This window comes from Lipotes vexillifer, unplaced genomic scaffold (assembly GCF_000442215.2).
Source record: "Lipotes vexillifer unplaced genomic scaffold, Lipotes_vexillifer_v1.1 scaffold646, whole genome shotgun sequence".
NCBI classification, from domain to species: Eukaryota; Metazoa; Chordata; class Mammalia; order Artiodactyla; family Lipotidae; genus Lipotes; species Lipotes vexillifer.
This window is the reverse complement of record NW_006769605.1, coordinates 1238623-1266198: the sequence shown is the minus strand read 5'-3', so window position 1 is coordinate 1266198 and position 27576 is coordinate 1238623. Positions and strand designations below refer to the sequence as shown.

The window sequence follows — 27576 nt, the reverse complement described above, 5'->3', positions numbered from 1 at the left end:
TGCTGAACTGAAGCCTCTGAGGAAGGCAGGCAAATGGGATGTCACCTGAGGATCTCACCTGAAATGTGGGAAACCCTACCGCTAAGAACTTCCTTGCGGCCTCCTGGCCGGGCTGCTGAGTGGTGGCAGGGACGTGGGCAAGCACAGAGGGCAAACTTAAGGACAGAACGAAGAATTTCTTCTCTGGTCAGTATGAAATGGTGCTCTCTGTCAGCAATTCACAGGCAAGCAGGAAGGGGGCGCTGGAATCACTCAGGGGTGGTCCTGTCCTGCCAGCGAATGCCACACGGGTGGCCGTTCCCCCACTTGAAAATATCCACAGAGCAAAGAGAAAACCACCCCTTATAGGAGGAGATAGAGATGTGTCTTTTGAAAGAGCTGGAAGCTACACACACACAGGCAACACACACAGGCAGCACACACGGGAGGGCGAGTGACTCACAGAAATACAGGAAACTCAGTAGGAGACCTTCCCAGGCTGGCACCACGGGGAGGGGAGGCTCTCTCCTCCCGGGACTGCGCCTGCCCAGTGGCTCTGGAGATGCGCCACAATCAGGAAACCACAGCACCTTCCCCACAGGAGGGCTGGCAGCGCCACAGCTGCTGTCAGGAGCCGGTCACTTCAGAACCACGGACAAGAGCCTAGCGTGGGCACGTCCTGACAGAGCAGGTCAAGAGGACGGGGGTGCTGGACTGCCCAGCGGGCAGCCCAGACACACAGGAAGAGGAGCTGACAGGGCCCAGCAGCGTGCACTGGGCGGCCAGGACGAAGCGTGCATGGCGTTCCTGCGTCCGGGGTGGCCCTGGGCCGAGTCTCCCATGTCCCTGGGCAGCAGGGGGAGGACAGTGCCTTCCAGGAAGGGACACGGTAATTATTCCTTAACGTAAGACACCTATTTGGGTTTCTGCCCCCTCCAGAAGAAAGGGCCCAGCAGGAGAGAGCGGCAATGAGCCCAGGCGTGCGGCAGGACCTCAGCCTGGAGGAGCTGTGTGTGGCAGCACCAAGCCAGCCCGGGGAGCAAGGCTCCCTGCTATGACTGCGAGAGGGTGCCTCCAGGGACAGAAACCAGCAGAAAACCACGTTCAAGGGCAGGACTTTGCTTTGGTTTCTTAAGTCAAACCCTGACAAAGACGAGGAAGGGACAAGTCCAGTGCACGTGTTTCTGGTGTCTGACAGCCCCTCAGCTCCCAGCCATGCCTGTCCTCTGACGCAGGACAGAGCTGAGAATGTGAAATGCAAGCCTGGAGAGCGCTACAGGGACAGAGGCCGGTACGACTCTGAGGCTTTCTCATGAGGACTGGACAGGGCGGGTGGGGGATCCCTCTGACACTCAGCAATGTTACCCTTAATTGTAGAGGCCGATGACATTCCTGACAGTGTCACTAACGTATGACTGCATAGCAATTTCCAGTTCACAAAGCACTTTTACTTCTGTTTTGAATGACCAAGTCAGGAAATGTATGTATAAGAGATTATTTTACAGATTAGAACAAAAGTGTCACTTAAAAGGATACAGACTTCCCAAGGTCAAAAGATTAGGAAAAGAAACTCCTACTATGACTCAGGTCTCCTGGCTCTTTCTAGAACAGTGAAATCAATCTGATACTGGACTTTTATTACTTTACCATGATACACTGTATGGGTTCCAATTTCACTTTTCCTAAATCACAACTTTTCTCAATAGGAAGATTTGCCACACTGAAGATAGTTAAGAAGGTAGGTCACAAAGCTGTTAGAAAGGAGTTTCTAGATTTCTTTCCTTTTCCAGGAAAGAAAACTCCCTGAACCCCACTCCCAACCATCCCTGGTACTCCAGGAGATTTGTAACACACAATGGGACCAACTGCCCTTTCCTGATTACTATTCTTGTGAGTAAGTCCTTTTGAGGCTGTAACCTACCCTCTTAGGCCCCAAAGATCAGCAGTTTTTATCTAAATGGTCTTACAAATTTGATCTTCATGTGTTTTGAGGGTCAGGTCACAGACAGAACTGCATAAATATTACTCAAACGGCGACTCTTTGATGAGCTGTTGTTCACCTTCTGAAGTTACAAAGTTTTTTTCAAAGAATTTTTATAGGGAGTAAAGTAGATTTCTTTTTAAAGCCCAGTTGTATTTGGAATTTATGTCCCTGAAACACTGTTACTTAATCTCTTCAGAGCTAAGTGTCTGCATTTTGAAAATGTTCTGGATGGAGCTCTGCCCTAGTGGGCCGGTATGCTCTTGGTGGGCCAGTGGTTCTCTCTGCCACCAGATGGGCTGTATCCTGTGATTCCCTGTGAATAGCAGGGTCTAAAACGAGGGCTACAGGGGCCAGGAAGCACCTCTAAGCGTGATGTGTTTAGGTGAATGCAGCGTTTCTTAGTCTCGGCAGTGCTGCCATGCTGGTCATTTGCTGTGCGGCAGGAGTCTGTCTTGTGCACTGTAGGATGTTTAGCTGCATCCCTGGCCTCCGCCCCCCCACATACCAGCAGTAACACTCCCCAGATTATGCTAATCAGACATGGCAACATGGCAACTCGTCCGCTGGGGGTACAAGCACCCGGCTGGGAACCCCTGGTGTGAGTGCAGGCTGGCATTCCCCAGGATACCTGAGCCTGCATGGCACACCTGGCCCCTTCTCAGCCCCTGCAGCTCTGCCCCTGACACACTCACTCACACACGGGACTCAGCATCATGGAAGAACATGCTCAGCCAGGCCAGGCTGGGGGCTCCTGGTTTCCCACCCACAACTTTCACTCTGCTCTCCCAGGTGTTGTGAGCACAATGCACATGTCAGTAGGCACCACGTGAGGACATGCAGATAGCAGCACAGTATCTGGCCCTCACAACGCGTCCACAAGCACCTCTAGTAATTTACAAAAGGACACCTTCTACTAGAGTTCACGCTTACTATTAACACGTCATAGAAGCATCAATGAATGGGCATCTCCACAACTACCCCAAAGAAATGACCTAATCAATGGGGAAGTCTATAGGAAAATGATAGAATTCTCTCTTCCCCCTCACTCATGTCAGGAGGGACCCCTTTGGGAACAGAAGTTCTGCTAAAGATTCCTCATCTTGTCTCCACCTTCCCTCCCTCAAGGTGAACTCACAAGCACTCACCAGCAACACCCCCTTTCGTTCTTGCTCAAGGCTGCTTAGGAAGCTGCACAGAAAGGTCACCTGACTTATATTTTAGTTTTTCATGGAAATGCCTTGACACAAATTTTCAATTCATGTAAAGAAATGTGGGCAGTGTTGATATTTTATCAGGTGCAAAATGGTGCCTGACTAGAGTGTTCAAGTAAAGGACCAAGTCTCCTGGGCAGACTGTGAGAAAAAGCAACTCTGGTTGCAAGGGCTCTGGGCCAACTGTTGTCATTTGTGTCTGAAAACAAGAATTTGGTTGCTCACTGGGTACCTCACGCAGTAAATGTGGAGAGTTGTGAAAGCTCGCTCAATGAACCACCTTGTTTGGAGCAGATGATTCTGTACTCCTCCTTCTACCTTCTAGAAGGAACCCTGAACACCAGGCACCAAGAAGACAAAATCACAATACCTGTCGTGTCTCAGAGCTCTCATGTCCACGTAGACGGTGGTCGGATCGGGCCCCGAGGTCCCCTGCAAGCAAGGACACAGTGAGGTTAACACGAGTTTGCTTTGGAGGAGCTGGGTCTGTGCTTCCTACTGGCTAGGGAGCATTTCTATGGCAAAGTCTGAACAAAACCCAAAAGCACTAAAACCACACCTCTCAACTGATAACCCAGCTCCGAAAGGAACATCTTATTAAGATAATACTGGACTTTCACACAGCTTGACTGTCAATCACATTCATGAAAATTAGAAAGAAAAGGGGCATCTTGCCAAATAAAAGAAGGCTGAAACTACAGAGGCAGCATTTGGCAAAAGCAGGTCGCTGAGGACGTGAAGCATCATTTGCTGAGAGATTTTCACCACATGCATCCCAAAAGGTGTATTTTTAGGGCTCAAGATATTGAAGCAGAACACGTGACATGAGCTGACAGATTAAGGAAGAAGAGATAAAAGATAATGACCTTGTTCGTTCTAGTTCTAATTGTGCCTTGGTTTTCCTCCAATGTGGGAGGCCATTTCTGTCCAAGACATAAGTCAGGGAGGTTGTGTGTTTACCACTGGTCATCTGGGCAGCACCCTGTGTTCTGAACTATTCATTTAACACAGGGTCCAGAAACCTTACCTTGGCATCATAAATCTCTTCAAAATATATGCTGAGTTGACTTCTGAACAGTGATCTCTGCTCATGTAAGAGCAATGGCATTAAAGCTACAAACCGAAATTCTACACACATTTCTTGGGAAAGTAATGCAACACCTTGGGTAGAAAAAGACAGAACCTAAGAAAAATCTGCCAAAAAATAAGGGAGCCTCTCAGAATTTATTTGAAGAACTACACTAAAATTCTTCACGAGAGAATCTTAATCTTATACCAAAGGCTCGTTTAAATATAAGAAAAAGATAAAAAATAAAGACACCTTTGTTGTACCATACCGGACCCCCCCCCCGATAATCCTCCCCACAGAGAAAGCACATGCAATCAGCCTGGAGGAGGAGCTGCACTGCTGTGTGGCCACGGCGCCCTCGCTGATCTGTAACTGCTTGGGGGAGCCGTGTTACAGACCAGCGCTGAGTGGAGAAGCGGTTTGTGGTCTGAGTAATGCAAAGCACATAACCATAAGAGGCCAATTAAAAACAAACAAATCAGAAAACAGGTCACTAGAAGTGGAAAATGAAATAAAACGGAGATGACCCCAAACTGATGGTATAAATGGAGGCACAGCGTTTGTCACAAACGTGAGACGTCTGACAAGATCTGAGAAGTGACACCGCGCTGGCCGTCAGCCCTCCTGACCACGGGTCTAGAAGCCCAGCCCATCTCTGCACTCAACTCCTAGTCTGCCCACTGCTGGGAGCTGACGAGACAGTGGTGGTTAGCAGGCACTGGTGTGGATGAGCGGGAAATCCCTACCTTCTCAGCCAGCTTCCACAGCCGGTGGGGCTACAGCAGCAGGAGGTGGGAGTAGAGGAAAGGTGAGGACACCAGACCAACAGACACCGAAAATCCAGGACACACACAGACACATAAACAAACAACCCAACAATAAAAGTGGGATGAAGAAGAGAGAGGGGTGGGGAGGAAAATGCAAAAAGCAGGGAACAAAGTAAAAAGAAGATCAAAAACAATGTCAAATATGGAAGTCGTTAAAATCAATCACTGTACCATTAAAGGTTAAAAAAAATCTAAAAAGATGTCCACATATCCACAGAGCAACAGAGGAGAGTAACAGATGACTAGCCACGGGAAGGTAGACCTGAGTCATCGATTTTAATACATATTGTCAGTGGGTTTTGATTTTATGGTACCTTTCTCTAGTTTCTTTTCTTTTCTGAGAAAGTGGGGAGTATGAATTTTATTGGCCAAATCTGTCAAGTGCTCCTCATTGAAACAGTTTCAAGTTTCTTACTACAACAATGAAGGGGAGCCTGGAAGTTTGTGGATCTAATTAAAATCAGGGTGTCTAGCCCTACTCACCTACAAGATTAGGACAAGAAAAGAGGTCAGAGTACGAGCGAAGCGTGAATCAAACCTTGGGCTCCTAGGTGGTCTAGCTCCGCGGTGCGGGGAGGGACCCCCCAGTGAGCACCCTGCTTCACCCTCAGCTCCGTCCTCAGAAATGCTGCCTTCATTTCTCTCTTGTCTTCCACGGTTTTGGTGCCCACCTCTACCTCTGTTAAAGCATCTATACCCACGGGGGAAAGACTCCAGAAAGCAACGTGGGCAAACGTCTCTGATGTTGTGGATTCCCTGGCTGGCCCGGTGTCTTTCCCAAACACTCCTAGAAAACTAGAACAGGGCCAAGTTCTCCCTTGGGTGCGGTCCTGACCCCGTCATCACAGTCACTAGGTGGGCTCCAGAGACGATAGCAACAGCAACAAAGAAGGAGCTCTTCACTAGGTTTCCTGAGGCTGCAATTTGTGAATAAACAAGGCCAGACTGAAAAACTATCATCACGCAACTTGGAGGCAAGTCTATTTAAAAAAAAAAAAAAAGCAATGGTTCCAGATTTAAAAATTACGATTCCATCCTTCTCTCTGAGACTTCCTTCACTGTGGTAACCATGGCTACTGCTTTCTCTCAGCATCTCTACTTTTAGAAAACTGAGGCAGGACTCAAGGAAAGAGAAGACGGCCAGGAAAGGTGTGTGCACCTGGAAGGCACACACAGCTTTCACTGGGTCTCCTCAAGCTGAATGCAATAATTTAAATAATTTCTCTCATGATTCTCTGAATCCCAAACATGAATTGGAACAAAACTAAGTCCATGTTCTCTCTCTAAATTATTCTAATTCACAATTTTTAAAAATAATGACTCAAAGTAGTATCTCAGAAGAAAAATACACATGACTGGGAACAAGTTTCCTATCTTGTAAATGTGTGGAGGAGATAACATCTGGAGCAAAATCGGTCTACCGACTAATGAGGGAGACGTGAACAAAGAGTTAATGTACAGGTGTTTCCAAGTTTCAAAAACCCTAAGGTAGAAAATGCTGAGATTTCAAGATAAATAGTAGGGAGTGAATATTTAACAAAATCTTTACTTTGCCAAAGAATGCAAGCTGGAGTTCCTTTAACTAAGGAGTATGCTCCTAAGTATTTAAAGATAACGGAATACTTCCAGAAGGGACCAGCAAGAAAGCAAAGCTATCTATTCCAAACAAAGTTTATCAGAAATGAAGATGAAACATGTTTGAAATTGCAAGTTATATTAATCAGAAAAGAGGATTAACTTTAATGTTCAGCTGTATAATAAAGTTACACATGGACATACAGTAAAAATCATTTTTTCTTATTGTCATAAAAGTGTATCAGTTAGGTATTAAGCACTTATTGAACAAATGAGTTATATTTAAATCTCAGCTGTAGATATACAGACTCACATCCCAAACACAGCACGGCCAATTCAACACAGTACTTATCTGAACACCTCGGCTGAGTGGTACTTTTCTATTCAGCAACTCACATACTATAGCATTAGTACAATCTAGTATTAGCACATAACTCCTTAAGCCTAAGTAGCAAATTCTAAGCAGAAACGTGATATAAAGACACAGTTCCAGAGTACTGACACTGGGCATATCTACTGTGCTGGTGTTTGAGGAGTTGAGGGAGTTTCCCATAACTGGGGGCACAGGAGGCAGCTCTGCAGGACTGGATTCCAGCAGGGTATGGGCACAGCAAAGTGGTTCATCAGTGGGCTCTTCCCCCCCTGAACTTTAAGCAGTGTTTCTGCCTGGATGACCCCAAGGCACATTCTTTGGTCCTCCTAGCAGATCTGTGTATTAATAATGATCTTTTCACTATTTTAACTGAGATTTCAGCTTCCTTTTGATAAGCACTAGTATGGTGCAACGTTTCCACGCTTATACCTTTAATCTATTTGTGTCTTTATTATTATTTTTTTTTTTCTTGCGTTATGCGGGCCTCTCACCGCTGTGGCCTCTCCCATTTGCGGAGCACAGGCTCCGGACGCGCAGGCTCAGCGGCCACGGCTCACGGGCCCAGCCGCTCCGCGGCACGTGGGATCCTCCCGAAACGGGGCACGAACCCGCGTCTCCTGCAACGGCAGGCGGACTCTCAAGCACTGCGCCACCAGGGAAGCCCTGTGTCTTTATTTTTAAACCATGTTTGTTTTAGGCTATATATAACTGGGTCTTGCTTTTTAAAAATCCAAACTCATGATCTCTGCATCTTAAATGAAGTGGTAGAGGATTTATATTTATTATTGGTGTGATTATGTTTAAATCTATTTTTTGTTGTTTATAATTCATCCCATCTATCCCCCCCCACCTTTTCTCTGCCTTCTTTTATAGATCCATTCTCTCTTCTCTGTTGGCTTATTAGCGACAACTCTTTGTTTTTCTAATTTTAGTGGTTACTTGATGGCTTATAGCATACATCTTTAATTTTCCAGCCTACTTTCAAGTGATATTACACCAATTCACATGTTGGAAGAACCTTATGATAGTATACTTCCATTTCTCCCTCCCAAACTCTGGGCAGTTGCTGTCATCAGTTGACTTTTATAGGTGATATAAACCCTATAGTATATTACAAGTTTTGTAAAGGCAGTCAATTACCTTCTAAAGAGACTTAATAAGAGAAAAATCTTATATGTTTAACCTATGCACATGCCATTTCTAGCATTATCCATTCTTTTGTATAGACCCAGATTTCAAACTGGTATCATTTCCCTTCTGCCTAAAGGATTTCCTTTAATATTTCTTGCTCTGTGGGCCTGCTAGTAGTTGATTCTCAGCTTTTGTATGGCTAAAAAGAGTTTTTATTTCAAGTTTGCTCTTGAAAGATATTTCCATTGACTACTATGAAATTCTAGGTTGACAGTATTTTTCTTTTAGTATTTAAAAGCTGTGTTCCACTGTCTCTTTGCTTACATTTCTGATGAGAAGTCTGATGTCACTCTCATCACTGTTCCTCTGTAACTTGATTTTTTTCTTCTGTCTGCTTTTAAGATTTTCCCTGTATCACTGGTTTTGGGCAATTTAGTTAAGCAGTTTCCTTCATGTTACATTAGAGCAGTGGGATTTGTGGGTTTATAGTTCCATCAAATTTGATATATTTCTTCATGTATTTTTTTCTAGACCACACTCTTCTTTTTCCTCTTTCATGGGAACTCCTATTATATGTATACTAAGTCCCTTAAATTTCCCCAGATTTCACTGATGCACTTTCCATTAAAAAATATTTTTTTCATGTTTCATTTTGGAAAGTTTCTATCTGTTCAAGTTCACTAATCTTTTCTTCTGCCATTGATTCCATCCAGTATATTTTTCATCTCACATATTATAGTTTACATTTCTAGAAGTTCAATTTGAGTATTTTTTTTAACTTTCCATGTCTTTTCTTAACCTTCTGAATATGTGGAATACAGTTAAAATAACTTTTAGTGTCCTTGTCTATAAATTCAACATCTGTGTCAGTATGGTTCAGTTTTGATTGACTATTATTTCTCCTTATTGTGGATCTGTACCTGCTTCTTGGTATGCCTGGTAATATTTTTTTTTTTTGGCTGCACTGCGTGGCATATGGGATATTAGTTCACCGACCAGGGATCGAACCCATGACCCCTGCTGTGGAAGTGCAGAGTCTTAACCACTGGACCGCCAGGGAAGTCCCTGCCTAGTAATTTTTTATAGGATGTCAAACACTGTAAATTTGACTTTGCTGGTCACTCATCCCACTGTGTTCTGGCTTCCCCTGTATCTGACGAGAGTTGAGCATCATTTTTATTATTGTCCCCCTTACATAATACATCTTTATTTTGCAGCTGCTTTAAGAAAGTCTCTGCTGTTGGCTTTCAGCACTTTGGTGACGATGTGTGTAGGTGATTTTTTTTAAGCTACTGTGCTTGGCGTTCACTGAGATTCTTGAATCTGTGTGTTGATATCTCTCATCAGTTTTGGCCACTGTGTCTTTAAATTGTTCTTCTGTCCCATTTTCTCTCACCCCCTCCTTCTGGGACTCCTATTACATGCATGTTAGACAACCTGCTATTCCACAGATCTCAGAGACTATCCTATTTTATTTTCATTCCTGTTCCTCTTGTGTTTCAGTTTGGATAATTTCTATTGACTGGATTTCAAGTTCACTCACTGACCCTTTCCCTGCTGCATTCAGTCTGCTATTAAACCATGAGGAATTTTTAAGACTGTGGTTTTCATTTCTAGCATTTCCATTTGGCTCTTTTTTGTGGTTTCTATCTTTCTGTGATATTCCTCATCTCTCCATGCAAGGTGTATACCTTTCCAACTAGATTCTTTAACATATTTATCATGGCTATTTTAAAGTCTCTGATAACCAACATGTCTATTCTACTGACTCTATTGACCGTGTCCTTTCATGGCCATGTATCCTATTTTCTTTCTTTGTTGCACGTCTTTTCGATTTTGATTGTAAAGCAAACGCTGTGTTTAAAAGCACAGTGGAGACTGAAGTAAAAACATTTACCCCCAGAAAAGGGCACACTCTCTCCTGTCAGCCCCCTAGTTTGTGTGTCTGAGTGAGCTTGGTCTGGGATTTGTGGCAACATTAGATTTCATTCATGCTGGCTTCCCATACCTGTGAGCATGATCAGGACTTTGGATCTGAGCACTAGTAAGATTCTGGATACCTCTTTATGCTTTATAGCCTAGAGACTTGCTTTCCAAACTGTGGGAGATCTCTTTCTGCTTCACAGCTTGGCTGCCAGCTTTTTGCATGACTGGCTGCTTCTCTTTCCTCTCCATTCTGCTGCCCAACCCCTAGCCTTTGGAAGGCAAAATCTGCACTTGGAGAAGGCCCTGGAGGCCTGAGAGAGATGTGCTTGGCCTCCCTGTCCCACTACCTCCGTCTTTGGAGTGCAAGGGTGGTACACCAGATGATCCGAGGCTCTCCAGAGAGGGGCTCTCAGCTTTTCTGCTCTCCTTCCAGCCCTCAGGACCTCTGCTTTCCACTCACTGAGGAAATTTTTTCACTTCCAGGGCCCCTCCTCAGACTTCAGAGACCTGTTGCTTTGACTCACCAGAGGCCCACAGAACTGCAGCTGGATTCTCTCAGCTCCTGCTCTGTTCCTGGCTTTTGCATACTGCCCTCTGGAGTAGGTGAGGTCTGTGGGGAGTTGGTGGGGGGTATGCAGAATGACTGGGCTGGGGGTCCCTGGGATTCTCATCCTCTTGCCAAGCTATTTACTGCTGTTAACATTCTCAAAAAAGTTTGACTGGTTCCTGCTCCCCTGTAAGGGGTGAAAACAATTGTAGGTCTCTTCTCTCTGAAAGATTTAGTTCATTTAGATTTCTCTGAATCTTGGCTCTCTGCTGAATTTTAAAAGCTATGATTTTGTGTATTAACCAGATGGTTTTAATAGTTAGGGCTGGAACAACAGTCTCTTGTGACTTATACATCCTAATCAAAAATGGAAGTCCAGCAGGGAACTATAGATATATTCAGTATCTAAGGGAAAAAAAGGGAAGTCCATAATCCTTTTTAATGAATGTATTTTTTGCTAAAATTGTGGTTAGTATTAAGCACATTGATTGATTTATAAACTGGTATCAGGAGTGGTTGTCAGGGAAATAGGGATCTGAAATTGATTAGTTGGTTTGGTAAAAGCCAAAGGGCAGAGAAAATCCAGTTCATCTGCTAGGCTGGACTCTGCAGATGCCCATGCCACACCCTGGCAAAATGGTAATTAAACCACTTTCACAGGGGTGAGCAAACCCCTGTTTTTGCAAAGTTTTCCAGGAACACAGCCTCACCCATTCATTTAAACAGTATCTGTTTCTGCCTTGAGCTACAGAGCTGAAGGTCCCTGAGAAGAGACCACAGACTGCAGGCCCAGTTCTTCACTCTCTGGCAAGAAAAAGTGCCCCACAGGCTTGTCTTGGGGACCGCTGATCCACAGACCAACGTGAAAACATAAGTGAGACAACCCAAACTAGAGGGAACATCTGATTGAGAAGCTTGTGGGTTCAACATCACAGTCTACTAGGACTCCGAACTCCTCATGTGGTTATTTCTGAAGCCCCTGAATGTTCAGATGGAGAGACATGCTTGGCTATGGCAGTTCCAGCACTGATTCTCTATTCCATGCGGTGCCCCCGTGCCCAGCACACATCAGGCATCTGATGGTGGTGGTGAACTTGACAATTGAGTCCATGGCTTACAGGATCAGTGACGGAAGGGCCACCAGCTGGAAACCCTGGACCTGGCCACAGTTGTCTCTTCGGGACAGAGGAAGGGTATGGTGTTGGTTGCAAGAGTGAAAACTGGGGCTTCCCTGGTGGCGCAGTGGTTGAGAGTCTGCCTGCCGGGCACAGGTTCGTGCCCCGGTCCGGGAAGATCCCACATGCCGCGGAGCGGCTGGGCCCGTGAGCCATGGCTGCTAAGCCTGCGTGTCCGGAGCCTGTGCTCCGCAACGGGAGAGGCCACAACAGTGAGAGGCCCGCATAATGCCAAAAAAAAAAAAAAAAAGAGTGAAAACTGCATTGTGGTGGGGTTTTGTGGGGAAGGGGTGATGGGTAAGAACAGGATGAACATAGCCTTTGGTCACTCCTCTTTTGGTCATCAGGCATCAGAACTCTTTCTGTATTTGGGCAAGTCGTCCACTTTTGGAACCTGGTTGGATACAAAGCCTTTGTCCCTCTGTAGTAACTAAAAACATCTGCCACTCTCCTGCTCAGCTTTCCTGGAAGCCAGCCTGTGGATTACCAGCCTGCCAGGTAGCTGCATCTATTCACAGCAAGAGGAAGCACAAATGTTCTTGCCCTTGGTGGCGGACGCGTCTGCGACACCACCCAGCGACATTTTAATAAGTTCCTTTTAAGTTACCAAAGGTTTCTGCTGCCTACAAATTAGAACCCTGACTGATAATACGGGTAATTGAGAATACAGGTCCCATGACCTCAAATGTTAATTTTCATTATCTGGGACAACATACATCAGCAGGAGAGGATGTGGAAGTTCTGTGGATGTGACAAATTCCCTGGAGCATGGGAAAACCCCAGAGGCGCCTCACTTACGTTCACTTCCCTCGTCTAAAAGCAGTGTTGGGAGAAAATGAACTGGGGGCTCAAATGAATGAGTCTTATTATAACTATTAATTTTATCTTGAGAATTACTTAAGATCTATGTCACCCTGAGCCTTCCACGTTTTTTTTCTTTTCAACAATCAATGACTCTACTTCTCATCATCAGGGTGGCTGTGTTTCTCTTTCACTGTGTGAGTTTCAAGATTCAAGGTTTAAGACCTTAAGGTTTCAAGACTGAAGACCATAACTGTTAATACTTAATTAATTCCACACAGCTATTTATAATAAAGCTTTCCTCAGATAAATTAATCGTTATTTTTCTATATAATAAAGATCAAAGTTTCTGTTTAAAGTGGCTTAAAAGTTTTTTCCTAATAAAACAAAAATTGAGATTTCTTTTGGAAAGCAGACCTCATTTCCCCTCCCTTCTTCAGCTGGTGAGGAGGATGCTACTTTTTGTTACCAAGAACTAAATTTCTAAATCTAATACATCCAAAGGTCTTTCAGCTTATACTCCTGAAAAGAGTAATTGTGGATGAAGCACAACATCTCTTTTGATGCAGGTTAATAAGCAAGTGGCACCTCCTAACAGAACTAAGGAAATTTATGTTAAAGCCAATCTCACAAGTCGTAATGTGATCTTTCTAATGCCCACTTTTGTCATAAGTTCAATAAATCAAAAGTGTTTTAAAGTCATTTTTACAGCTAAAGGTTCTGGGAAATGTCATTCCTAAGTGTAACAAATGGCTCATACTTCTAAATTTCTTTCTTCTGCAGGGTCTAAAATACTCTGCAGAAATCAGAGTCATGTAAAACCAGAGTCATCCACACTGAATTTTATGAGTCCATTCTTCTGCCATTGAACTATGTTAAAAGGACAATTTGAAAATAATTAATGTATCAATTCCTGCCTCAAAATGATAAATGGGTAAACAAGTCACTCGGTTTCTAAGATATAGAAGCCGAAACAACAGCATCACAGAAATTATGACTGTCTCAGTTTTCTGTTATTCTATTTTTGCAATTGCCTTATATGTAAATTTTTTAAATTGCTCATTTGCATACTTGACAATGATGTATTTGTCAATTTTCATGATTTTCTCTATTACAAGAAACTAGGGTTTCATGTCACAGCCCATGAAAGCAGGCATTGCGGAGTCCCTTTGTGGTGGCCCTGACTCTGTTCCTAGCACACCCTCCCGGCCCCTGCCTCCCCACCCCCTGGTGACAACAGACTGAAGAACAGCATCTAGCACACAGATGCATGTCTTCTGAGCTGTTTGATTTAGGTCACACGGAAATAGGGGGTCTGATTTAAAATGTTCCAGGAAAACAGTCAAAAACTGAAGGCAGGATATCCTGCCTGTATACAGTTCAGTTTTGTAAACAGTTTACAAGGCTGTTATTTCACTTGCATAATAAACCACAACATGGAATTGGCACCTGACAAAATTGCAAAATGTGAGATTTCTTTAACATGCTGCTCTGTTTAGATGACACAGTCAGTAGCAATGCCAGTTCTGTTTCCGGCAGCTGTTTTTATTTCCCTGCTTTGTCAGGAAAGCTCACTTAACTTCTCTGAGCCTCAGTTTCTCTCCTCTTAAAACGAAACGACCGAGCTTGCTCTCTGTGAGTTGTAGGAAGCTCTAGCCAGATGCTGCCTGGAATTGAGTGGTGTGACACATTTGTGAGAGAAAATTTTTTTTTTTCTTTTTTGGGCATGAAGTCTTTTTTCTGAAGGTGCAGGCCCTGGAGCTACTGTTTGAGATGAAAATGCTGCTAGAAGCTTGAAGAGCAGCAAACCTTTGATTTTCATTTCATTTCATTTCATTTCATGATAACTTACAAATGATGCTGTGAGTTTTTACCTGATGAAGATTCACATGAGTTCATTTCAGAGAAATTTCAGGACTGCTATGTACTTACTTCCCTCAGGAGGCTTGAGGCTAATAAAAAACACGCTGAATTTCTCAAATGTGAAGCATATTTGCAGTCAGAGGAGTTGACACCCAGTACTTTCACAAAATTCAGTCTCAGGAAGTGACTGTGTGACTATGTGAGTTGTGTACTGGGTTCTCTAAGACAGTTTTTCACAGAGCAGGGGGATAGAAGTTGTTTATGTACATAATTGTGAACTATGGCAGACAACATTAAGTGGGAGGGATGACCTGCCATGGGAATTCAGAGGAAGGAAAATATTCCTATTCTAAGGAAAGAATCTAAACATGACACCTGGAAAGAGAAGCAGGCTTTTGCCACATGAAGAAGGTGGAAGCCCATTTCAGGCAGAGAACAGCCTGAGTTGTGGCATCAGGAAGTAAAAGCATGAAAGACTCTACGGTAGAGAATGTCATTTAGCGTAAAACTGTACAAAGGGGAGAGAGATGCTCAGGCTGGATCAGTCAGCGTGCCATTGATGAAGTAAACACAAGCCCTGATTTATCTCACGTAAGTTCAGAACCTCGTGCATCAGATGCGTCTCATTCTGCAGTCACAGCACCCTGCCCGCTGCACAGCCCAGCCTCCCCAAGGCCAGGGGGCACTTCTGGAAGGGGACCCATAGACACTAAAATTGTGGTCCCCAGCGAGAGCAGCTTGTAAACAGCACATGGCTCAGATGAGGTTCCATTCCTCATCTGGACAGCGTCCTTCGTGTCCCTACCCACGTACCCCTGCCCTCCTCCTGCAGGGGTGCCCTCTACCTGAGCACTCGGGGTCCAGTCAAGGGCCTTGAGGAAGGACAACAGGCGATCAGCTGAGAAAACATGTCCTCAAACAACAAATCAACTGAAAACAAATACGCCCACTAACTGATTTCACATATATTGGTAATCCTGGCGTTCCATAAGGAAAACGGTGTAAACTTCTCAATGTCTTTAAACATTTAGGACGGGTTTGGAATTTAGGAACTATCTTAGCATTTTTTTGATTTTTTTTTACATCAAGGGAGTAATGGTGATTATCTCTGGGTATGACTTATGAATGTTATTTATTTATTGGCTAGTCTGTATTTTCTGATTTTGTTTCCTAAAATAAATATTCTTTTGTAAAAATACTTAATCTATAAAAGGTTCATAACTTTTCAGGTTGTTTTCCTCATTTCTTTGTCTAAACATTCTTACAAATTCAGTTTTAGTATATTTAACATCTTTATTAGGCATTTATTATGTGTCAGGCCCTGTAGAAACACAATGGGAAGAAGAGACATGGGATTTCTGCCCTCAGACCTCGAGCTATGCCTGCTCTGTTTGCTTGGGACCATAATCACATATTTTTTAATTTCTGCAAAAATTAATAGAAAACAAACATTTCCACTGACCAGCCCTGCCTCAAGCCTTCTGCACTTGATGCTGCCTTTGCCCAAATTTTTGTACGTTCACCTCAGAGGGCACTTGGCTGAAATGTCACCTCATAGAGAGGCCTTTCTTGGCTACCCCTCCTAAAATTACCTCGTGTGTCTCCTTTTCCTTCTTACTTTATCTTTACTAAGAATATTTTACTCACTTACTGAAAAAATCATCTGTGTTTACTGTCCATCTGGTTCCATGAGGGCCAAAACCGTGTCTTGCACTTATCTGAGTAAACTCTGACTTAGGCTGACACGAGCTACTCACAGGATGGAGCGTCACCGAGAGACACCATGTGTGCGGTTACGGGGTTCTGCTCGCAGCCTGCTGGTTCCTGCCTCCCCAATGCAAGAGAACTCCGTAATCCCGACGCACACCTGGCCCCGGGGTTGGCAAGGATAGAGAGTCTGCATTCCTTAGTATGATACACTTAATTTATTTGATTTATCTCTACTATCAGACACACTGATATTTTCAGCTATTTTCTAATACTGATCATTCAGAAAAAGAAAAACTGGCTGAAAATTAGTTGAGAGTAAAGCACGCAAGTAGAAAAACTTAAAATGTACAAAAACACTTAAAGATGCTGTCAACGTTCCAGAACAGCACCATGACCCGTGACTGGGGATGTCAGCTCTGATGTGGGGGTCATACTGACGGAATTGTTTTCTAGAAAAAGAATATTTATTCTTTTTATTAGGAGTACAGAACTTAATTTATTCAACATTCTTACAACACGTATCTATTAAATATTTACAAAGCACCAGGTACGGTTCTAGGTGCTAAGGACACAGGAATGATGGAGCTCATATTTTAGGCCACAAAGGTGGCGAACACCTGTGTGCCAACTTCATTCTAGGCTTCTCACCCTTATTTTCTGTCACCTCTATCTTTTCAATTATTTTTAGTGTATTTTACTCTCCCTACTTAATCTACTGCTTCCCTATAAAACTTCTTAAAACATTTTGGATCAAGTAGATGGAAATAAATGAAAAATAAAGAGGTAAATAACCGTAAGTGCTCTATTTCTAGGATCTACAAAGTTTTAATTCTGTATAATAAAGTGTAGCAGAACTTGCTTTGTTGCCTGTATGAAGTGGACAAGTGCTAAGTGCTATTATGTTTATATGGATCCATTCTATGTCCTTCTCCCTTCATCTGCCAACGTTCTGAGAGAGAGAGAAAGAAGAAGCAATATTGTGGCCAAGAGCCTGTCTCTCATGGATCCCTGATTTTTTCCCCACTACTTGCAGGAGAAGGGAAGCATTATATCATCCTATGGCTGAATTTATTTAAGAAGTGGATTTCTGTATTTCTCATTTCTCCTCATGGAACAGATGGCTAGAAACATTTAAGCAGAACAGATCAAGGTGAATAGGAAAAGAAAACTTCAATATTTAAAGAACTAGTTTGGCAAAAAGATAAATCCAATTCTTCAGATTACCTCTTAGAAAAGGGAATTAATTTCAATCATAGAACAAGGTTCAACTGACGCTTGAGAGGACCCTGGTAGTTATAAATTTTTAAAAATGGAGCTAATTCAAAGAGAAGGAAGACAGAAGCAAAGGAACACCAATGAAAATCAGAACACCTTCCTGTAGCTAATTTTTCTGAAGCGAGCCCAGCAGACTGGTCACACGGGCAGAGTCCTTCCTCTCCCAAGTCCACGCTGAGCCCAGATACTGAGAGCACGGGCCGGGAGACAGCTGACCAGGAGCTTCCTGAGGTCTCCCAAGGGGAGCTGTAAGCAGCATCTCTGGGTCGTAAATGGGAGAGACAGTGGGTGGGCAGGGAGGCGAGATCAGGAGCCAGCTTGTGTCCACTGTCCTCCACTCCAGCACCTGCTGTGAGCAAAGTTCTTGTCCTTTTAATATGCTCCAGGAACAAAGCCTGCAGCTGAGCCCTGGGCTGGCTTGTTTTGGATGAGGCTGCCCAAAGGGCACTGGGAACAGATTCCCATAGGACTTTCCTTTCCTTCATGGACTAGATCTCATGTTAAGAGTTCAGAGATGGAAAGGAATAGTGAAGATGGTCTGAAGTGGGCTAATGAAGAGAAAGAAAGAAAATAAGCATTTTTTTCTTTTGCCACATATAATGCAAGGCTATCTTACGAGGGCAGCCTCACTTACAGCTCTGCCTTAGAAATGCAGCAAAAAGTATATACTTCCATGTCATCACAGCCGCAAATTCATGAATCTGCTTAATGTCCTGGAATTCTTCCTACAGAAGTTACTGTTTGCATACAAGAGACTAAGTACTTCAAGATACAGGATTTCTTGCCACAATGAAGCATTTGTTTAGTATCTCATCTTTAAGAGCCTGCCTTCACAGGTCTTGACAAACTGCTACTCATGTTACAAAACTTAAAATGCCCCAGGACAGAATAAGCCTGTGAATGCTAGTTATGATTAATGGTTACTGACAAATGCAGAGTATAATAAAAAACAAAACAAAACAAAACAAACAAACAAAAAGTGTATAGCAACCACATGCATTTGACTGGAAGATACCTTCTAAATGTGGGTAAGCATCAGAGTGGAAACTATGTTGAGCAGCGTGGCGCTGTATGCCTGTCTTTAAAAGTCACTCTCTGACTCACGCACTTACTGGCATCAAGGAAACTCACCTGCAAGCAAATCGCCAGGTTCACTCTACAGCCAAACGAGGTGCTAACGGCCCGTGGATGGAGGCCCAGGTCTTTAAACAGTTTTGAGAATGACTGGGTGAGTGCTATTCGGGGCCGTTCTTCTGCCACCACTACACAGGTCCGCACGCGGGACAAGTCCAGTCCTCGTGCCTAGAAATAATGACAGCAGTAGGAGGTCAGCCTTGCCAGTGTTAGGGGTGTGACCTGCAGGCTCCTTACCCAGATCTGTACAACAACAGAAACTCCACATAGATATTCATTCCCAGGGCTCTCTGTGTCCGCACCATTAACCAAAATGCTGTAGAACACGTGTAAATAAAAAAAAGCCCATATCGGTAATCAAGGATGCCATTACAAACATATTTTAAATAATTCAAGAAGCATAATGAGGAGAAAAGTTGAAGAAAAACAAGGTGTGGATAAAATAATTAAAGGACAGCGTTTGGGGAAGAACAGAAGCACTTGCATACACTCCTGCCAGCATGGATACACAGGAACATCCATCGGAGAGAAATGAGAAACCTGCTTTTAATATAAGAATGGAAAATGAAAACATCTGGGCAGCTTCTTAAACACAGCTCTCCTTTCATGTCCTGAGACCTAACAGGTCCCAGATAAACTGTCACAAGGAAGCACAGCGCAGTTCTGCCCAAATTCCATCTAGTGAACGAAATGGCAACACCCGGGACAGGAAATGAAGTGCCTTAAAAGCACAACACTCCCAAGTGAAGCTGAGGAAGAGCAAAACGCGCAACGGGAGTGGCAATGAAACAGGAGGTGAGGGAGCGACAGGGTCTCCATCCCCACACAGGACAGTCGCCAGGAGCCATCAGCGTCCTGGAGAGCTGACAAGGGCACCTGAGCTGAGGAGGGACACGAGTCAAGATAACGACAATCTTCCATACGTGCAGTTACACAGGGAAAATTAAGTCCAGGTAACACGAATGACCCTCGACATATGTGTGTTTTGGGAGGCAATGCACCCTGGGCTTTGAGATGGTGCTCGTGGAGCCACAGATTCAAAATTTGGCTTCAAAGTTTACTAAATGTAAGAACTTGGAGAAGGTGCTTAATTTCTCTGTAACCTAAGTTTCCTCATCTTTAAAATGGAAACAATAATGGATCTATTTCAGAGAACCATTGTAAAGGTTAAATTAATCAATTATGTAAAGTGCTTAGAAATCACTTATTATTTCATTTGGTTATTTATAAATGCACCTGTAGGTAAAGTTCATGAAACGTACTCAATCATTTTATAGCATAATATAGGTGGACATGAATAATAATATTTTATAAATTTCCTTTGCTGTATAAACATATAACTTCAAGTAATATTTATTTATTATTGATATTTAGCTTAATATCAAAGTTATCTTGCATTTTGCTTTCTTGTTCAAGCTTAATGCACTAGGTCTGAATAGGAAAACAAAATTCAGAAGAGAGAAATATATTGCTTTACTAATGGCAAGTGTATAGGTAATTTGTATGTGTGCATATATACACACAAATATAATCTGTGTATATACCTATACATACACACTCACACATATCTGAGCATATAAACAGTGAATAGTTGGAATATTAACCAAAATAGGTCATATGATTATTCTCTCCTGGTTACTTGAATAAGGACTACATAATTTACGATGAAAATATGTCTATCAAAAAGTCCTTGGGGCTTCCCTGGTGGCGCAGTGGTTGGGAATCCACCTGCTGATGCAGGGGACACGGGTTTGTGCCCCAGTCCGGGAGGATCCCACATGCCGCAGAGCGGCTAGGCCCGTGAGCCATGGCCGCTGAGCCTCCGCGTCTGGAGCCTGTGCTCCGCAACGGGAGAGGCCACAACAGTGAGAGGCCCGCGTACTGCAAAAAAAAAAAAAAAAAAAAAGTCCTTGGTTTCAATGAAGGGAAATGTTGTTATTGTCACATAATGGTAATTGAATATTAAAAAATAAAACCAAGCCACTGTTCACTGGATTTTAAAAATTAATTTTGGTTAGGACCCAGATCTACCAATCAGGGTCCTCAAGGAAAATGAAATGAGTGGCTAAATTTAGATGTATGACTCGAATCCCAGTGTTGGAATAAAACTAACTGCACTCAAGAACTGAATCCACCAACAAATCAAAAGGCAATTCAGGACCCTCCAAGTAGCCGTAACAGAATTAAAGACATCAATAACATACACTCTGACCTCTAACTCTGGCAGTGGGAAAATATCCATGTTATAAAACAAGGTTTTCACGTGAAAACAACTTCGTCAACCTCAGGTGACAGGGGACCTTAATGTCGGCTTTTCTGAAGGATCATTTAGCCTCACCACACCTACTTCACACCCTCTGACACTGGTGCTTTCCCAGGATGCTGGCAAGTGTCCCCCAAGCACTCTGAGGGCTGCTTACCTTGAGGGATTCTGTCTGCGAGCCCAGCCCCTTGGTACACAGTTCCATCACTGAGTAGGAGCAAAATGTATCCCGGACTTTGTACTGACTCACGGCAAGCAGCCACAAGGCAGGGTTGGTCTCCAGCTCTGCAGGTGGGATGAGGATGGACTGGTGCCCGGAATACACACTGCACAGAGAGATGGGAGGGCTCAGTAAGGATGGAGAAGGCAGGACCAGCCAGCCTCTGAGAAACACCTACTGTCCATTTGCAAGAGGGGACAGTCACACCAACTCTACTCTCCGGTATTTGTAAATATAAAACAAAAGCGTGTTTACAAAAACATTCTGAAAGATACAAAAGAACTATGGGATTATGATCCGCAGTTACTACCATTTTGAGCACTCACTGAAAGATCTCAAAGCTCTGATGCTGTTAGGTTTCTCTCAACGCTGCTATCTTCACAGAATGGACTCTCACAGTGGGAAACACAGGACTGAATTTTGGTAAAAAGGTCTGGAAGTTCAGAACAGGAGTTAGCAAACTAGATGCTGCCTGGTTTTGTAAATAAAGTTTTATTGGGACACGGCCCTCAGTCCTTGCTGTACCATCTACAGTGGCTTTCACACCAACGGGCAGAGCTGAGGCTTGCGACAGAGACCATGGAGACTGAATATTTACTAAACAGCCACTTGAGGAAAAGCGCACCCAACCGTGGTTCAGAAAACTGACATCCAGAGTAAATAAAAGGAAATTAAGACAATTAGAAGAATTAGGATTATAATTTTACTTCAGAATGATCCAATTGGATTACCAAACAGAACTAAGGAAAATACAATCATTCTCTAATTTTACCTTTACGTTAGAGAGCATGGGGAGAGAAACAAGAGGCTACATATTTTGTTTCACCATTAATTAATGGGGCAAGTGTGATTTTAAAATAATGAAGTATTTGCCAAACTACATTTTCAATGGTATTTATTTTGTTTGGTTTATGGCTACAAATCAACATTAATAGATATCATATGCTATAACAGAACATCCTAGATAAACTACCTTCTAAGATTTAAGTAAAAGAGATTTTATTTTTAAAATTGAAGTATAGTTGATTTACGTTGTGTTAGTTTCAGATGTACAGCACAGTGATTCAGTTATACACACACATATATATATATATATTCTTTTTCAGATTATTTTCCCTCACAGGTTATTACAAAATATTGAGTATAGCTCCCTGTGCTACACAGTAGGTCCTTCTTTGTTGGCTATCTATTTTATATATAGTAGTGTGTATATGTTAATCCCTCTCCCCACCACTTTCCCCTTTGGTAACCATAAGTTTGTTTTCTATGTCTGTGGGTCTATTTCTGTTTTGTAAATAAGTTCATTTGTATTTTTTTTTTTTAGGTTCCACATATAAGTGAAACCATATGGTATTTGTTTCTCCCTGGATTACTTCACTTAGTATGATAATCTCTAGGTCCATCTATGTTGCTGCAAATGGCATCATTTCATTCTTTTTTATAGCTGAGTAACATTCCATTGTATACATATACCACATCCTCTTTATCCATTCATCTGTTGATGGACATTTAGGTTGCTTCCATGTCTTTGTAAATTTCCATGCTACTGTAAATAGTGCTGCAGTGAACACTGGGGTACACGCATCTTTTCAAATTAAGACTTTTCTCCAGACAGATGTCCAGGAGTGGGACTGCAGGATCATGCGGTAATTCTATGAAGGAAACTCCACACTGTTTTCCATAGTGGCTGCACCAATTTACATTCCCATCAACAGTGTAGGAGGGTTCCTTTTTCTCCACACTCTCTCCAGCATTTATTATTTGTAGACTTTTTGATGATGGCCATTTTGACTGGTATGAAGCAATACCTCATTGCAATTTTGGTTTGCATTTCTCTAATAATTAGCAAAGCTGAGCATCTTTGCATGTGCCTGTTGGCCATCTGTATGTTTTCTCTGGAGAAATGTCTTCCTAGATCTTCTGCCCATTTTTTGATTGGGTTGTTTGTTTTTTTGATATTGAGCTGCATGCACTGTTTGTGTATTTTGGAGATTAATCCTTTGTTGGCTGCATCATTTGCAAATATTTTCTCCCAGTCCGTAGGTTGTCTTTTTGTTTTGTTTATGATTTCCTTTGCTGTGCCAAAGCTTAAGTTTAATTAAGTCCCATTCATTTATTTTTGTTTTTATTTCCATTACTCTAGGAGATGGATCCAAAAAGATATTGCTGAGATTTATGTCAGTGTTCTACCTATGTTTTCCTCTAGGAGTTTTATAGTATCCAGTCTTACATTTAGGTCTTTAATCCACTTTGAGTTTATTTTTGTGTATGGTGTTAAAGAATGTTCTAATTTCATTCTTTTACATGTAGCTGTCCAGTTTTCCCAGCACCACTTACTTTTTAAAAAAATTTATTTATTTTATTTTTGGCTGCGTTGGGTCTTCGTTGCTGCGTGCGGGCTTTCTCTAGTTGTGGTGAGCGGGGGCTACTCTTCGTTGTGGTATGCGGGCTTCTCATTGTGGTGGCTTCTCTTGTTGCAGAGCATGGGCTCTATGCACACGGGCTTCAGTAGTTGTGGCGTGCAGCTTCAGTAGTTGTGGCTCATGGGATCTATAGCGCAGGCTCAGTAGTTGTGGTGCACGGGCTTAGTTGCTCCACAGCATGTGGGATCTTCCTGGACCAGGGCTTGAACCCGTGTCCCCTACACTGGCAGGCAGATTCTTAACCACTGCACCACCAGGGAAGCCTGGAAGCCCCCCAGCACCACTTACCGAAGAGACTGTCTTTTCTCCATTGTATTATTCTTGCCTCCTTTGTTGTAGATTAATTAACCATAGGTGCATGGGTTTATCGCTGGACTTTCTATCCTGTTCCACTGATCTGTAGTTCTGTTTTCGTGCCAGAACCATACTGTTTTGATGACTGTAGCTTTGTAGTATAGTCTGAGGTCAGGAGGCCTGATTCCTCTGGCTCCATTCTACTTTCTCAAGATTGCTTTGGCTATTCGGGGTCTTTTGTGTTTCCATACAAATTAAAAAATTTTTTGTTCCAGTTCTGTGAAAAATGCCATTGGTAATTTGATAGGCATTGCACTGAATCTGTAGATTGTCTTGGGTAGTACAGTCATTTTAACAATATTGATTCTTCCAATCCAAGAACATGGTATATATTTATATATATATTTATACATATATCTTTCCATCTATTTGTTTCCTCTTCAATTTCTTTCATCAGCATCTTACAGTTTTCAGAGTACAGGTGTTCTGCCTCCTTAGGTAGGTTTATTCCTAAGTATCTTATTCTTTTTGATGTGGTGGTAAATGGGGTTGTTTCCTTAATTTTTCTTTCTGCTCTTCTGTTGTTAATGTATAGAAATGCAACAAATTTCTCTATTAATTTTGTATCCTGCCAATTTACTGAATTAATTGACGTGCTCTAGTAGTAGCAAACCGAATCCAACAACACATTAAAAGGATCATACACCACGGTCAAGTGAAATTTATCCCAGGGATGCAAGGATTTTTCAATATTTGCAAATCAGTGTGGTACACCACATTAACAAATTGAAGAATAAAATCCATATGATCATCTCAATAGATTCCAAAAAAGCTTTTCATAAAATTCAACATCTATTTATGAGAAAAACTCTCCAGAAAGTGGGCATGGAGGAAACATACCTCAATATAATAAAGGCCATATATGACAAACCCACAGCTAAATACGCAACAGTGAAGAGCTGAAAGCATTTCCTCTAAGACCAGGAACAAAGCAAGGATGCCCACTCTCACCACTTTTAGTCAACACAGTTTTGGAAATCCAAGTCACAGCAATCAGAAAAGAAAAAGAAATAAAAGGAATCTAAATTGGAGAAGAAGTAGAACTGTCACCGTTTGCAGATGACATGGTACTATACAGAAAAATTCCTAAAGATGCTACCAAATGGTTGTTTTTGGTCTTAGTTTTAAAAGTCTTATTGTGGTAAAATATGCATAAGATTTACCATTCAGCCATTTTAAAATGACACTCCAGTGGCGTTAATTACGTTTACAATGTTGTGCAACCATTACTGCTATTTATGTCCAAAATTTTTCACCATCCCAAACAGAAGCTCTGTACCCAACCCATCACCACTTCCACCTCCCAGGGCCTGGTAACCTCTAACCTACTTTCTGTTTCTGAATTGCCTATTCCATATATTTCATTTAAGTGAAATCACACAATATTTGTCCTCTTCTGCCTGGATTATTTCACTTAGCATATTGCCGTCAACATTCTTCCATGTTGTAGCATGTGTCTTCAAGGCTGAATAACATCCCACTGTATGGATAGACCACATTTTATTTGTTCATTCATCCATTGATGGATGCTTGGGTGGTTTCTACCTTTTGGCTACTGTGAATAATGCTGCTATGAATAGCATGTACAAGTATCTGTTTAAGTCCCTGTTTTCAATTCTTTTGGGTATGTACCCCGAAGTGGAATTGCTAGACCACATGGTAACTCTATGTTTAATTTGCCGAGGAACTGTCAAACTGTCTCCCAAAGGCTGCACAATTTTACATTCCTACCAGCAAGGTACGAAGATTCCAGTTTCTCCAAATTCTCCCCGGTACTTGTTATTTTCCATTTTTTTTTAGTACAGCCATCCCAGTGGGTGTGAAGTGGTACCTCATGGTGGTTTTGACTTGCTTTTCCCTAATGACTCATGATTGAGCACCTTTTCATGTGCTTATTGGCCATTTGTATGTTTTCTTTGGAGGAATGTCTAACCAAGTCCTTTGTCCATTTTAAAAATGTAATTGGCTTTTATTATATCACTGATTGAGGAATCTTAAGCCCCTCTGTCTGTTGAAAACAAAGATTTAAAAGTGTGAAAGTTACCCACTAGTGAGTAGTTCATCATTAGAGCTGTATTCACACACAAACACACACACACACACACACACACACACACGTTTTACGATACAGCATTGTAATGCTGCACTGGTTTTTCTTTTGTGTTATTACTTGAAGTTAATGTGTAAGCCAGGAATGTTAATTAATCTGATCTCCTCTGAAGGAATATCAGAATAAGTAAAAGAAGACATTGCCACTTTATTTCAACAATTCTATGCCAGTTAGGATTCATTGCACAGGCTGTATTAAATCTACTCAAGCATCTCAGAGCACACTCAAATGCCACAGTTACTGTAGAACAACAGAAGTTTCATTTAAACCAATGTCTCCTTTTAAAGGACAGTGCTTCTTCAAGGGAGGAGTAAATAATGAGCTGAGAGTTAGGGCTCAGAGGAAACACCCCCGTGAGCTGAAGGCCCTCTGAGGTTCCACCCACCTTCCCTAGACCACCCTGGGGATCCCAGCTGAGCAAGTGAAAATCATAAGCAAGAACTTTAAAAAGAAGGTTCTTAGACTAAGTCTGTCATGTACAAATAACTGACATGCTCTTTGGACGTATTAGAATAAGCACCATTTAAAGAACCTGTTTTTGCTTCATACAAAAGCCTTAGCCTGATGAGGTGGGCTGGGTGTGCCCCTGGGATGTCCCTTCAGAAAGGAACAAACCTGTGATATGCTGCGGGGCAGGGGGGTGGGGTGGAGCTCAGGAAGCTCCCGGTGGTGCCGGTTGCCCTGTCCAGTTCTCTGGCCGCCTTTTTACTTGGACAGGTATGACCCCCACAAAAAGCTCTCCTACTCCCAACTCCAGCTCATGACGGCTTTCAGAGGACCTTTCCTGTTTGTAGTGGAAACACTGGCTCCCAGGGATCACACACTCCCAATGTGGAGCACTAGGAAGAACCGTCTTTTTAAGGAATGAAAGTGATTTGTTGGCAGATGTGTTCTAACTTGGCTTCTAAAGATGGATTCCACAAAACTTAAATCCAAGACACACGGTTAAAAACTTCCCATTTTTAATATTAGAAGAAGAAAGTGGGATATGGAACCACATACAAACTACGATTATAGCTGTGAAGAAGGGCAAGAGCACAGGAACAAACACAGCAGGATACTAATGGGGGCTAGGGTGGGGCAGAGGGACCCCGGGCGTTTCTCTGCCCATTTGTCAGTTCTTAGGGCACTCATTCATTTCCATAGAATATGACCCATAAACACGTTAAAAAACACACACATTTCTATCCTGGAATACCTCTATCACACATTTCTTATCAGGATAACAAAATGCTACAAGTTGGTGATTGCTTTAGATTCTCCTATTGGAGCTTAATACATCAAAACATCAGACAACCAACAATCAATGTGTGGGGATAAAATGTAGGTGTTATTCTAGGAAGGATATTTGGTAATCAGGTGGGAATTTTTCCAGTGGTGGCTTTTGGATTTTTTGAATTTTACTTAATCCTTCTGAGCAAGGAAATCTGATAATGAACAGAGCCCTCTGTATTTAAAGAATTAAATGAAACTCAGAATAGAATAAGAACTTGTTCCAAGTTGAGTTTAGATGAACTTTAAAGAGCTCTGAGGATGTGCTGACTGCTCTCAGTAACCAGGAGAAAGGATTATTATGCCCAAAACTTTCCTTTGAACGTTTTCAAATATTTCCTTTGAATTCCTGCT

At 42.5% G+C, this 27576-nt stretch overlaps 1 protein-coding gene across 2 annotated transcripts in view; it reads right to left on the bottom strand.

The window, feature by feature from the left end:
* The window catches only part of DIP2C (DIP2 acetate--CoA ligase C (putative)), a 366491-nt gene that overhangs the window by 12988 nt on the left and 325927 nt on the right, over positions 1-27576 (bottom strand). Inside the window, exons 29-32 of one of the 2 annotated variants that reach the window (XM_007445662.1) lie at positions 21001-21169; positions 18578-18748; positions 4990-5019; positions 3545-3606 (exon numbers count right to left, since the gene is read on the bottom strand). In XM_007445662.1, the coding sequence (XP_007445724.1) occupies positions 3545-3606; positions 4990-5019; positions 18578-18748; positions 21001-21169 (432 nt within the window). The remainder of the gene's footprint in view (positions 1-3544; positions 3607-4989; positions 5020-18577; positions 18749-21000; positions 21170-27576) is intronic. The other variant, XM_007445661.1, reaches the window with a different exon arrangement.